This window comes from Argiope bruennichi, chromosome 3, assembly GCF_947563725.1.
Source record: "Argiope bruennichi chromosome 3, qqArgBrue1.1, whole genome shotgun sequence".
In the NCBI taxonomy this organism is placed as follows: domain Eukaryota; kingdom Metazoa; phylum Arthropoda; class Arachnida; order Araneae; family Araneidae; genus Argiope; species Argiope bruennichi.
In genome coordinates this window covers 138,113,563-138,128,860 of record NC_079153.1, presented here as the reverse complement: position 1 = coordinate 138,128,860, position 15,298 = coordinate 138,113,563, and the positions used below count along the sequence as shown (strand labels likewise).

The 15,298-nt window shown below is 30.6% G+C and overlaps 1 protein-coding gene across 1 annotated transcript in view; it reads left to right on the top strand.

Annotated features, from left to right (window-relative positions):
- Positions 1 to 1,677: 1,677 nt before the first annotated feature.
- Positions 1,678 to 15,298, top strand: part of LOC129963629 (protein PRQFV-amide-like) — a 103,475-nt gene continuing 89,854 nt past the window's right edge. Inside the window, exon 1 of the mRNA XM_056078110.1 lies at positions 1,678 to 1,750. Within this exon, the coding sequence (XP_055934085.1) occupies positions 1,748 to 1,750 (3 nt within the window). The 5' untranslated portion in view covers positions 1,678 to 1,747. The remainder of the gene's footprint in view (positions 1,751 to 15,298) is intronic.

Genomic DNA, 15,298 nt, shown 5'->3' with positions numbered 1-15,298 from the left:
TATTCCCCCCCCCCCAAAACAGTTGCTGCTTTTACAGCGCCATCTGTAGAATAATGGAAATGTGACAAGTTGCATTAAAAAAATGGCCATATCTCACTCGCCAATTTTCTATAAAATTAAAAAGATTTTTGATTGACAATATTATGTTTGGTGTGTCTCATTCCAGTAGTTTCAGCAGATCTTAGGTGAAACAGAAATTTTAGCTCTACGTTTTTAAATGCTTGATTTTGCCGCCAGGCCACCCCGGTCCTTTAAAGAAAATCACAAGATTTTCGATCTATCAAAATTAATTTTACACACAATATAACTGGTGGAATTTTCAAAAGTTTTTTAAAAAAAGAATTAATTAAATCGATTTTAATCATTTTCATTGATGATAAAATATTCCATTAGTTAATTCATAAGTGACTCATTTCTAAAATTGAATTACTATATTTTTTTTATATAAGTTATGTTTATAAAAAAATCAACATAACACACTAGCATAAAAATAGAAAATGAATACGATGCACGAATTTTGTGTAACTTAATTTAGTTTGTCAAGCTTTCTTTATGAAACCACAACGGTAATGTTTTTGGACATAATTTGTAATTTTATCCTTTTGTAGACGGCATCTTTGCCTGCTACGTCATCATCAAACTATCATTTCATCTTAAAGAGAAATGATTGATTCTGCGTTTTTATTCTTTTTGTTAATATTAACTTGGTATTTTTACTAATTTGGTTATATATATAACTCATGGTTATTTTCTAATGCAACAACGATTATCCTTTCTTTTTAAATTTAAAATGTTTTGCTTGTTTTCAATATTGAAAATTATTAGCTGTTTGAAAAATGAATTCATTTCTATTTTCTTTCGCTGCTTATACATGATCTTTTATTCAGAAGTACTTAAAAAGGAAATTCTAAAGATATTCTTTGCAATGGATTTTAAAAGAATAATGTAATGTTTCTTTCTGTTTAATTCTAGGTCATGAAAGTTAAATATTTAGAGCTTAGTTTAAGAGTTTATTATTTGATTTAGAATAATTAATAATTCGTATAACCTTTGAAGACGCATTTGTCAGAAATAAATTGAATGGGTAGAGCGCATCTCAAAGTAGATATTTTTTTAAAATTCGGAAAAGTAATAGCTAATTTTTGGAAAAAAATGCTGATGTTAAAATTTTTGAAACGAAAACACTATGTTCCATTAATCGCTTTAGAATATAAGAATGAAAATAATAAGAGTAAAAAGTTATGTTTTAATTAAACATCATGAATAAAGATATTTCAATTTTTTCAAGATTTTTTCATTCTGAAATAAACATTTAACCATTTTAACTAAAAAGATTAGGCCATTATTGTGCAGAATAAATATGCAGACAAACAGGCGCTTGAAAAACAAAACAGAGCAAAGGCGCTTTAATCTACTTTTTGCATCTCCTGATCCTCATGTATGAAGACAATAGACATCTGTCTTTCAGGGGGGGGGTCTAAAAAAGAAGGGGGCAATTTCCACCCCTTCCCGAATAAAGACGTCATTGGAAGGGGCCGGACTGTGCTTGCGATTGGCCGGATGGGGCCCTGACGTTTCTGTCCCTAGCGCGCAAGGGAAGCGGGCGATTCTGGGGGCGTACACCTTACTTTAAAAGGGGGCGCCCTTGCAAAAGCCCCTCGAGCAACACTACCGACTTTTGCCCCTCACCTGTTGCCACTCGTCTGCAAATTCTGGTCCAATCTACAGGTTAGCAGAAGACTCTCTTATGGTGAGTGGAATTTTTTATTGAAACTTCCGCTCAAATCGTTATGAGTCGTGCGTTTCGGTTTCATTTATTTTGCTTTAAGAATGCTTTTATTTACATTTCATTGACTTGTTCATGATCAAGGAAACTAGTTGGTCAACAAACACTTTGGTTTAAATAAGAAAAAGAAAAAACAATTAATATATTAGATTTTTAGATTATCAAATGTTTTTTTTTACTTCCCATTTCTTAAATTGAATACGATTTCTTTATATTTTTATGCTTCACCCATGTGAATGAAATATTACTTTTTATAGAAATATTTCCTATTACCTTAAGTTTGCAGACTTTAAAAATTACACTCATTTAATTACAAGTGAAATATTATGGTCAATTTATTAATTATTATATTTATAATTAAATATCAATATCTATTAAGATTTCAAATTTTAAAATTTTAATAATTTGTACAAAGCTCTCTTTAAATGTAATTTAAGCAGTATGCTATCTGTATAAGTTACTATATCTTTTAATATAGCTTTATAATTTATTGCGTTGATTTAAAAATGGAGTTACTTGTGATAAAGTAGCAACGCATTTAGTATGTTATTGAATAAAAGTATTAGTTTTTTTTTTTCATTATTTGTGAAGAGTATCTATTGCTTTATCTGGTAACTGAATTATTAATAAATTTTTGATGATGAAAATCTTTTATAATAAATAACATGCAGATGTTTATTAACTAACAACATTGTAATTTCATCATCTATTCCATTAACGCATCTCAAATAAATATTTTTTTTCTTATTTTACAAATACTGATTTTTTTTGTTTGTGAGAAAAAAAGCATTAAGTATTTTACATTTAACTAATTAAAAATTTTAAATTTCATAAACTTGCGCTCATTCTTTATAATTTCAATGCACGAGTTTAAATTTCAATTTTTTTTATCATAATTGTTTTGTTAAAAACATGCATAAAAATATAGAGAAATTGTGAGGACTTTCCTTCGTTTAATCATCATTAATTAGAGAAAATTAAGTAAATCAAAATCCATTTCCGCAAATCGTTACACAAATTATAATTTTTTTGCTGGCAAAGATCTTCCAGACATTAAATTTCGTCTGGCATGAAATAGAATATTTGCGTCTTTACATACATGAATATGTAAAATCTGTAGCCAAGTATTAAATTATTGTTTATGTAGTCAATGAATCAGCGAAACAGATTTGGATGTCAAATAGTAACTTAATTACTTTATTTTTCGGCGTTTTTCGACAAGTTTTGTGTTCTATTAACATGAATTTTTTTTCCTGACATCCTGTCCAACAAATTTTAATCCTAATTAACATTCATCTTATAAAAAATAAATACAACAGGATAGAGATGTACCTTCACAAGATCATTATCCTCGAAAGTGAAGTCGTGCAGGTTTTCAATCTGGTGTAGTCTCATAAAAAACTTAATATGAAAGCATTTGTCTGATTTCATCCTTGTATTCCACATTTAAAGCGATACATCTGAGCTTATGATACAAAATAATTATTAATTAACGAGTTTGTGTCTGTTTTTAATTGTTAAACGTAATTTCTTTTGGTATGCAATTTTTTGAAATTCATTATTTTCTAAATTAACTTCTTTAGTCTTTAATGTCATAGTTAGTTAAGAGACAATGAAAGCATTTCAGATTGTATATATATATATATATATATATATATATATATATATATATATATATATATATATATATAAACAACAGTCTTCTATCGAATCGGATGTAACCAGAACCAAGACAAATGACCAGAAGGAATGTAGATAGCTCTGAAATTACACCTATGAATTGCTTAACAATTTTATTGGCCTAATGTTGGACGCCATACAAAGCATTTTGTAGATTTTGTAAGAAAACTTTCAAGATTTTGTTTTTGTTTTTAAATAGTGTCTTAAACAACAACATAATGGAATTCATTTTCAATTGTCTCTGTCTTGGAAAAGTGTAGTGTTACGAGAGACAATATTAGTTTTTTAGGAGATATCAGATAGCGGGATTTCTACTTGAAAATAAGTGTTTAAATTATTCAACAGAAGACTTATAACAAATGAAAATTAAAATGGGAGATTTGGTACTGATGGAAGGAAGTAATAGTATATTACTTTTTTCAGAGGAATAAACATTTATCTTGTATTATAATTCAAAAAATATATTCTACAATAACTATTTTTTGATTAAAGTAATATTGTCCATGTATTAGGAAAAATGATGTACAAAAGTAAGAGTATATTAAGTTATTATGGCACAATGACTGATTGAGGATCTTGTGTCAATAAATTCTACAGACGCAACATATGCATAAAAAAATGTACCGAAATGGTCACGATAACTAGTGAAACAAATACATAACGAAGAATTACCCTTTCAAATAAAATGAGTAAAAAGCATAAAAAATAAAACTTTATTTAACGCACATCTTTATCGAGACAGAAAAATCTATTAAATACGTTGTAATCACTAATTACAAAAGGTCATTTATTTTCAAAGATCCCAGATGCATTTTCTTTTTTCTATGAGAAACTGAAAAGGCACAGTCGATAATTTTTTAAATTATAAACATTAAAAAATCGACAACTTTTATTTGAAAGTAGTGTTACGTCAGAATTTTAAAAGTGTTTTAATTTAACTGTTGGCTAATTGAAAAATATGGAAGACTGGATTCCAATCCTGTGTAAAATTACAAGCTCTTTTCTTAATCGAATACGAATAGCGAAATCATTTATGCATTATTACCTTATGCTTACCCATTAAACTAATAAGGTAATTACTGAATAAAATAATCATAAGGTCATGCCACATTTGTTACAAGAAGAGCAATTAGCAAAAAGCTACTGAATGAAGACCAGACTGGAATCTCGATCCATCTGAGATTAAATGATGACCCGTTTTAACTCAAATCCGTTCAAACTTCCGTGGCAATTACTTGGCGGATTCATCGAGAACAAAATTCTGTACCTAATACTGAAATTGCTGCCACATCCAATGATGAGAAGACAAATTCATAAAATGTCAGAAGGGCACGATTTAAATACTTTATTTTCAACTTAGTCTTGACTCAAAGTGTTAAAAATTTCAAAGACAATCTACATATTAAAAATTGAACTTTTTTTTATACCTAGACAAAATAATAAACAGAATTTAGAAAACAGGTCTGAAAAGTATTAACATTTTTCTTTATCGATTAGTAGCGCATATCTTTCTTTATCGATTAGTAGCGCATATCTTTCTTTATCGATTAGTAGCGTTATGGCCAAAAATTATCATCTTTATTTTATTCTTATCCAACAAGAGAAACAAGGTTCAATAAATATTCTTCTTTGTGGAGCTGTTTGCTTTTACATATAATTTAATGAAAGATATCGAAATTTATAAAACTTTTGAAAAGGATAAAACTAGTGAAAGCCATAATCGTAAACTGCCGACGGTCGGTAATCACATCTTTTGCGAAAGCGATGCTCCACACTTAAACAGGTGGAGTTCAACAAAGAATTTCCGGTTGTCAGAATGCCTAAAAGTTAATCTAGGAATTTATCAAACAATTCAAATGGGAATCAAATGGCTGCGCTTCACTTTGACATTTTTACCTTATTGTCTGCATCGCGCTAAAAGGACAGGCAACAAAGCTCCATGGAATCTATCAAATTAGTTTAGTTCCACATTTCCGTATTTCTTTTTGAGGTAAATTGATAGGAATACGTTCGCTTGTTTGAGAGCTAATTTCGATCCATAAATAATTCATCATGCAAGGGCCAACGCATTGGAAAGATGAGAAAGGAGGAGGATGTCAAAAGTAATGAAAGGAGGATCATCAGGTGCACCCTTTGGGGAAATAACACGGCAACTTACTTGATTTTTCAACTCAGTCGAACTATTAAAGGGAGTTTCAAAACAATTTTAAAGATTTTAGCGAACGGAAGTCGATAAGTAACCCTTAATATTAGGTATATATATATATATATATTTTAAGCCAAGTATCGGTAAAGACTGTTTTTTTTTTTTTTTTTCCAAAACTCTTCATCTTGTATTATAAGAGGAAACGTCCTCGAATCTTATATGAATTAAACATGTAATATATTTCGCAAATGCGAATTGTTAGAAGCATTATATTAATGAAATGCAATTTCGAACATTTTTCTTGTGTAATTAAGTTTATACTTTGTCCATTATAATAAAAATGACTCTTTGTAACATGTATACTGCCAAGAATTTATCTTACTCCTATTCTTCAATCAATAATAATGGAACAGTAGTAAGATAAACATATGTTATTGCATTGTTTCTTTAAAAGGAAGTTTGAATTTTCTGTTTAAGCAGAACAAAACATAGAAATTGTTTCTGAGTTTCTGTAGTGCTGGAATTTCTTTTGCAAGCTTTAAAATCCTTGAAACGTTTATCACTGATGAAAGAGGTACGGCTGTTAATTTTTTTCAGAGAAGGTACTAAAGCGAAAACCTTTTTGCAAATGCAAACTATTTCAGGGAATAGTCAGTAATACCATCAGAAGAAAACATTAATTTTTACTAATTTGATGAGTTAGTGAGAATTGAATTGAATTTAATATGTTAGCGATAAGCGTTTTACCATGATTTGAGAGCGTTTCTTTACTTAGCTTTTGAAGATTGGATATCAGAGATCGGAACTGTGATTTTACAAAATCAAAATGCGTGAAAGTGAGAAACCCAAATACCAAATAGATATCCAATTAAAAGTTAAAGATCATCTGCTTTTGTTATCTGCAAAATTCCTGACCCAAACATTTCGGCTTATGAAGTTAGCTTTAAAACTACAAACGAATAGCATATTAATTAATAATTTCCTTCAATAATGATGCTTTTACATACAATCGAATCAGAGATTAAGAAGAAATCTTTCGCCTAATTGAGACAAATCGGCCATTATTAGCGAAAAAGCTGAGATTATCTTCAAGATTCATCTTGATTTCATTTTCGGTTGCTAATTGCTCTAGCTGACCACAAATCAAAAGTCACACCAAAACCGTCCACTGACTCCCCTTGCCATCTAATTTGTTTCGGCCAGAGAAAATGCTAGCAGGTCGGACAAAGCACCTCTTTTCCTCTTCACTTCAGCAATAATAGCTTTCTCCGGATTTCCTCCCCCATCGGACTGTCACCCGCTCCAGTTTCCGCTGCCAAATTGTCGGATAACACTCCAGAACACACCCTCCCTTAGAAACTTCCGATATCGGGTCTTGACAGACACGCGGTGGCGTTTCTGCTGATCTCCTGCATTCCTGGTGAGCTGCTGCATTCCTCTTCTATTAACAGAAATGATTTATATTCGTATAAATAAAGCGGCGACGATTCGTTGATACACTTTTTCGATGTTTGCTCAACTAACACTTGTCAAGGAATGCTATTGGAAGATAATCGAAAACTAAAAAAAAACAGGCCATTACTGTCTTGTCACATGAAAGTTAAACTTATTTCTTTAGTAAATTGTAATTAAGAGAATGATTCGCTTTGCTCTAAATAGAAACATTTTCAACATCTAAAAGGTAGTTTTATACAAAAGAAAATAAGAGAAATACGTCATAAGCGAATGAATATAATGAAGCAGTATTAGAAAAAAGAAATGAATTTTCTCTTTTACCAAGTTCACATAAATGTTTATTTCTCTCATCTGAACGTGAATTCAAAATATTCGTAATGACTGAAAAAAAAACATCTTTCAATGTTCTCTCTAAATTTGCGAGACTCGTTTGACTATCGTTTTGAAAATATGCGCAGATATCGAAAATCGAGATTTTTTACTATCATTCTAAATGCAGGCGACTCACAACTGAACAGAACTCTTAAGAGATTGCGATTTTTTTTTTTTTTGGAGAATGAATTTTGGAAAGAAATTAGAAAAATGATCAATGAATGTCGGTTTTTGAAATGTTCACTACCTTTTCAATCGCCTATCAAGAATAACTGCACTTTGTCTTACTGTAAAAGAATTTTATTTTTTAAAACAAATAATATTACTGGAATTTCATGCGAACTCTAGCTAACTCATGCCAATTTTTTTTATATAAATAGGGCTGATTAAAATTTAAAAAAAAATTGTACGTTGAAGTGGAATTGTTATATGTGTTTTATTCATGTTTAAAATAAATAGGACTAAAATATGAGTTCGGAATTATCTTTTAGTACGGATGCAAGATACTTTTGGCGTGTGCAAACCCCACTTCCGCAAATATAAAATACCATTTGCCATTGACGAAATATATATGGACCACTCTTAATGCATTCAGAACAGTGACTGAAGGAGATTTATAAAACAAAATGAGATTTCTTTTTTTAAAAAACTATAAAACGCTGGTAGACGGGAAAAAATTCTTCGTCTGTATTTGAAAATTAACTCCAAACTCTCTTTGCTTATGTAGTCTGACGTCAAAATTTCTTTTATTCATTTCTAATGATAACGGAATGATATCGTTTTAGTATAAGGATTTCGTAAAAAACGGTATATTTAAATGATCGGGTCTGTCGAATTATTTCTAATTTATTCATTTCTAATGATAACGGAATGATATCGTTTCAGTTTAAAGATTTTGCAAAAAACGGTATATTTAAATCATAGAGTCTGTCGAACGAGAGACTACCGGTGGTGTATGAATTTTTTTTTATGTTATCATTTAATAAATTAGATTTCCCAGATATTTTTTTGAGAATATAAAATTTTTGAAAATAATAATTAGACTCGATTCAAGGTATTAAAACTCATCAGCTATCCTTCAACTTTTAAGGGAACGCTAATGAAATGGGGAGTTAATCATTTATAGGAACAATTCATTCATTCATTTTGCCTTTAGTATCAACTCTGTGTTGCCGGACTGACAAGAATAAGCTATTCCCCGTTCCCTGTGCAGTCTTGAGAAAATGACAACAATCAAGTTAGCATTTTTAACGACACTTTTAGTCAGAAGAATTATCTTCAGGTCAAATGAATCTGCTGATTCCAAAATGATCCATCGAAAATCCAAAAAGGGTCAAACACTAGTGCCAGAAAATGTATTTAGTAATTTTCAAATTTTAGATTAATTAGCATCTATGCCACCAGATGTTGGATATTGATTTGTAATTCGGAATACTCAGTAAAAAGTCAATGGCAATAGTCACGAAAGCAAATGCTGTCGGAATGACTGTAATTGTGCGAGTAACTTTACAGTTTCTAAAAGCATTTGCTCTAAGAAAGCGAGCACACTTTCTTATCATTAACCATAACGATATTTTTGTTTTGGATAGGGAACAGAGGAAGACATATCTTAATTGCAATTCTTCAACTGCTCTACATTTTAGCCTTGATGTAAAGGGAAAAAAAACTATTTTTAAAAACTTTGACTTCTAGGCTTGAAGGAGTTTGATGAACTATTACATTTTAGACCTCGAGAGTTAAAAGTAAAATTATGCCCATCACTGAAAATGATAGTTAAAAAAATGGATAGAACTAGAAAATGAAATTTGATAGGCCACCTTTAAACTAATATCGCATTAAGCTCGATAAGGGAACAATACAATCAAAGATTTTATTAAGATTAAAACCACAAGTTACAGGATTCTTTTTAAACGTTTGCATGCTATTTTAATTGAGAATTTAGCTCAAATGTGTCGAAAAATGAAAATACTGTAGATATTGCAGAATCTGCAGATACTGTATCTGATATTTAAATGTGTATTAATATCTGTATTGACCAATACAGATATTATGCCGCGAATTCTATAGAGTTTTATTGCTCTTGTATAGATAAATTGTAAGATGATATATTGCAGCGTAAGTGTCGTTATAATTCCTCTCATACTGCCTGTGAGGATGCGCAGATTGTGTGAGAAATATATATGCAGAGTTTAAATAATCTTCATATTAGACAGTCAATAACACACACCAAAGTTACTTTCTAGCCAGTTGTTGGGATTGCTCCACCAGGTTCAATAAGTGCTGAATCGACCGACATTCGGGCACTTTCGCTTTTAAGTCACTGATGGAAGCTGAACTGTAAACACTTTGATTCCGTGACAGGGCCTATACGAAAGAAAGCCATTAGGTTATGAGCAAAAGAGCTGCTTCCCAGCCATTACTTTACGTTTAACTATCTTAAAACCCACTCAAACCATTCTAACAATTCAGTCCCTAGTCTCACAATAAAAAAATCGGAAGAGCTTTTGCCTGCTTTGAATTATCTTGATTCTCAAACAGCTTTTACTTAGAGGGACATAATACTTTATAGCTGTTAGGTACTTTTGAAAAAGAATGGTCCAATCAATCGTTACGCTAATAAATTATCCTAAATAGTTCAAATATGACAATTTCACACGGTATTCGAATACCAAACAAGGATTTTCATTTAAGAGTAACTGTCATTACACAACTGGTTAAGTTGATATTCACGATAAAAAAAAAAATATCGTTTTAATGACAGAAAAAAGAAAAATTATTTTATCAATTATGTAGAACCTCGAAAGCCGCATAGACACTTTATAGCTACTTATTCTTCATTTATTGAAATCCGATTATCCGTAATGCAATTATCTGCTCGTTGATTATTACTCAAAGTCTACGCGAACTTTTAGGATCATCTGTGTTTACTGCCTAGAATGGTAGATAAGAATAAATGACATCACAGGTGGGCGAAGCGGAGGAAAAATTCGAATGTCTGAGAAACAGGGGAGAGCATAATTATCTCATTTATTTTTCAAAATACTTTCCTGATAAGACATTTGAAATAAAATCTCGTCTATTCGAAATCAAAATTTCAAGTATTTCAAAATTGTAGAAATTACTTCCTTTGGCATTGATAAAAAGACGCCAATCGCCATATTGGTTGCTGCATTTGTCGTTTAGACGTACCAAAAATGTGAATAGCTGGAAATAATGTTGAATTTGAATTTTTAATTTCATCAAAGAGAGTTTACTTGAGAATAACTCTTTCGCATTCCAACAACTATTTTTCGTATTTCTTTGCTTCCTGAGTAACGTGGAGTGATATTGCTTTTCCTTAAACACAGTACTGATTACAGAACATAATTGCATACCCAAATGCCAAAAAGTCATTAGCACCTGGCATTTTCAGATAGCTGAGGACATGCATCATCCCTTTCCAATGGACAAAATATTCAACTAATTCTCTAGAAAACATAGGCATTTTCTCCTGAACATGGGCATAAAACAAAACCATCTTTCAAGCGATATATAGTACGCTAGATGAGAAAGCAATGATTACAATATTTGGTTTCATTGTTTCACAAACAATGTGAGCAAATCAGGGGATATAATCCATGATCTTTTGTTTTAACCAAAATGTATTTGGCTTTGCTGTGTGAATCATGTATCAGGTTGCACTTTTTACAAACTGCATCTTGATATTAGAAAAAAAATTCTAAGAGGGATCTCCTACGGCTTGTATTTACCCAATATTTAATGATAGGTTATACAAAATTCATTTAGTTGATTGTATTCTTTAAGATTCTCTCTTCATTAAATTAAATATAACGACATCGATTCATTCAACGCAATATTATATGCATATATATACATGCATACATATATTATGCATGAATAGTTAATTATGAATAAGAATTTCTACTCGCCGTTTTACATGGCTAACTGATCTCCCGTTTTAAAAGTCCAGATTAGAATAACAATTTTAGATTGTTCTAGTTTATATAAAAAAATTCTTTAAACTTAGCAACTGTAGAAAAATTGATTTTTCAATCATTTTAACTATTTAACAATGTAAAAGATTCTAAACTAAATGACATGAAAGCACAGGAAGAGAATCTACCTATTCTTCTTACGTTGCAAACTGCCCTTCTTCCGTTATTCAGTGGCATTCAGAGGCACTTTTAAGATCATTTTACCACTTCTCCTGGGAGCAACGGAGACGGAAGAATAAAACGGGAAGTCGATAAACTTGTGGCAGTGAGAAAGAGTCGGAAAAAGTAAAAAAAAAAAAAATGATAAAGAGAAAACTTTGAAGTAAAGAAACGATAAAAAATGGTAGTCCCGGGATCAAAAGTGTCATTCTTTACGCCGTGTTTACAACTCCTAAATGGATCAAAAAGTGGCTTTTCAGAGCTTTGTTCCTGCAATAGAATTCCCCAAAACCACATAAAAGTGAAGTCAGAGTTGTTGCTAAATGTTATTCCTTTGGAGTGATTTCGAAAGTTTTTTTGTAAAATGTTGGCCAGCAGTCTTAAGAAAAAGATTTTTCGCTTAAATAATTTTGTTATCGTTAACATTAACACAAACATTACACAGCCGTTGTTGTGAGCTACCTATAGGGTTAGTTTAAAATGATTTGACACACTCTAGGCACTTCCAGGCAGATCTTCAAACCGACGGTTGGTTTGACTCGTCTAACGATGTCTGGAAGAGCAGTCTTCATAACGAGAATGTGTGTGAATCGTAATGAACGTTGCAAAGTCTGTTACATGACGAGAGTAATTTCGCAGAAGAACCTAGTAGGTCTTTTCTTGCGTGAATACATGTAATATTTGGTGACTCGTTTTAAATATTTACTGGAATTTTCTCTCTTCCTTTCCTTTCTAATCGGATTCTTCCTTATTGCTGTTAAAACCCTATGGCTTAGGATGATAAATGCATATGTCAATGAATTTTTTGCGCAATGCAAATTATTGTCTAGGATCCAATCGACACCTACATTTACGAAATGTCCTTTAAAGTAATGATAACGTAAATAGTTTTTTATTTGAAATAGAAGGAAGAGATGTAGCATGAACCTAGAACAAAAGAATTATTTTCACATTTTATATCCAAAGACTGATTTTATCGCACGAAATCAGAAACACATTAAATACGATTTTAAATGTCACGATACTTATCAAATACAAAAATGAAGATAATGTTTGTCAATATGATGCTTCAGAATCAAGCATTTTCAATTATAGTATCTGGTATTTCTTAGAACAGAGCTCACTTCATAATTTTATAATAATGTTAGAGATTTGATTTGATCCTTCAGATGTGGCTTCGTTTTAGTTAGCATCTGAATTATTTTGCATCTGATGGAACTTAATAAATTTTTAAAAATTCTTAAGTTTTCTTTTCAGTATTTTGTATTCGCTAGTAAATACATTTCCAACACATGAATGCTTCTTTGAATTTTTACTTTAGGATTTAAAATTCTTTAGCCCTTATAAACAGATGTCATTGCACATCTCTTAAATATGACAAAGCAATTTTATTTTAATCATCCGTGAGTGAGATTTCAAGATTAGCTTGTCGTAGTAGCCTAACGAAGAGGCATTGCGGGAAAGAAGCCAATCTAGAATCTGCCGAAGTTTCAATTTCCACATTACTTCTGCGTGGGTCGACGCGTGTATGAGGAGGTGGGAAAAATGAATCGAATAGACTGTTGGCTGGTAGTAGAGGGATCTTCATTTTAGAAGTTGGATTTTGAGAAAATAGCATGGTAATCTAGTTTAAGCCAAAAAATAGTTTTTTTTTAAATTCATGTTATGAAAGAAGCTCTTAAATATTTGTTCCATTACTAATGAATAACAGTATTGTGACTTTGTTTGTTTGTTTATGTCACTTTTGTTGAATTTGCCTTGTTTCATGTTTGTAAGTAAGAATTCACATATTTTCACTCATTTTCTGAGGAAGCAAAGTTTATAAATTCTGTGCACTTGCATGTTGTCGGTGATAATATGCTAATTTAATGTTTTCAGAACTAAATTATCAGTTGATCGATTCAATAATATAGTAATCGCTTGCAGGAAATAGTTTGATAATGAATTTGAGAAAAACTTGATTTGAAACTTTTATAAGATTTTCAGAAATATCTAAATTAAAGAAAGAAATTAAAGATTAATTAGAGCCAGCTAAAATCTATCTTTTGATACATTACTTTCTACTTTTTGATACATTAATAAGCGTTTTTTTTTTCAATGTTTCTATAAAATTCTTATTTTAGTAAAAAAAAAAAAAAAAAAAAAAAAGGATTGGGAAAAGTTTTAAATTACTTGTTTTCCGTTTTATTTTACTTCACAATTAAAAACTAATTTGTTTGAAGGACATGACAAAAATCGATATTTGCCCCAAAATTTGCAGAGATAGATCAAGGGTGCTAAAAGGACAATGTTTTCCTTTCTCTAAATTTTTATTCTCCGAAACAGCACTGCAGCTGAGAGAGAAAGCCCTCTCCGCAGCTTGCAGCTGGTTGCTGTGTGGACCCATTTCTCTTAATGAGCTCTTCAATATTAAGAAATCGAACGGTTTCAATTAAGCAACGTGGCCGCGAATACGATCCCCGCGATGAACCGCAGACATTCGAAACCGCGCGCTGATATTAAATTCATCGGTTAGACAACAGAGGGGCTTTAATAATTCCTTTCCATTAGAGCGTCTCCAATCCTCCGGGGATCTACATCCTCCAAATCTCAGCAAAATGGCGACTCTCAAATGAAGAGGGTTCAAGCTTTGGAATCTTAACACACATCAATTAAAATAATCCTTCGGCCCAATATTGCTTGCTTAATAGAATACAATAAGGAGGAGGTCGGTTTTAAAAAAAGCAACTCTAAAACATTCATATTATACAAAAAAGATTTAATTTAATTATGTTATCAGGCTGGCATACTTATGTGATACGGAAATCGTTTATTGAAAAACACATGAATAAAGAAAAGAAACTGGGATTTTAAGAATTAATGGAAGGATGGTCAGAGAGATAGTTATACAGAGAGCTTTTCTGTAAAGAGATTTATATCGTAATATGAAAAATTTTCCGTACTGGATATAACAGCTGATGCAATCAAGGTTTAACAAATTCAAGACAATAAGGAGAAAACATTATCATGCCTGAATGGTTTGGACTGATGTCTCGAAGTCGTTTTTCGTATTGAAATTCAGCTCATAATTGTTAGAAAACTGTTATAAAAATAAATGTTTTATCTTATTATGTATACGCCTATAGAAGCGCTATTACATATAAGGAATTTATTAAAGTCCTTTATAGATTTTATACAGAAATATATGGTAACAATTATAGAAAAAGTTAAGTGACTTCCTAAGTATTCTTTATTTTAATTATTTTCCACTTTTTAGCCCTTTTTTTATCATTCAGTCTTTAATTTATAATTCATTTTTTTCATATATTCTGATACATCAAAATAATTTTTTTTTCAAATGTAATGATAGTCGTTTGAGTTTGATATAGCAACTAATAGTTAAATTCTGAAAATATAAAATAGTGCACTATAAAAAATATTATAGTATTATTATCTAATATTATTTGAAAAAATTTTAGAGAATGTACAAATGCAAATGATTGAAAAATTCTAGCATATAAGAAAGTAAATGAAAATCAACCACAAAATTCTATTTTTACGAAAAGGAAGCAATCACAATTAAATAAAAATGTTTAAAGGTATTATTGAATCATTTTTTAATATTTATATCTATAGAAAAATGGGTCATCTTACACAGAAAATTTTAATGTTTTTGTTTAAAATTCATTTAAAATTGTTAGTTAAAGGCCCAAATCACATGTTTCG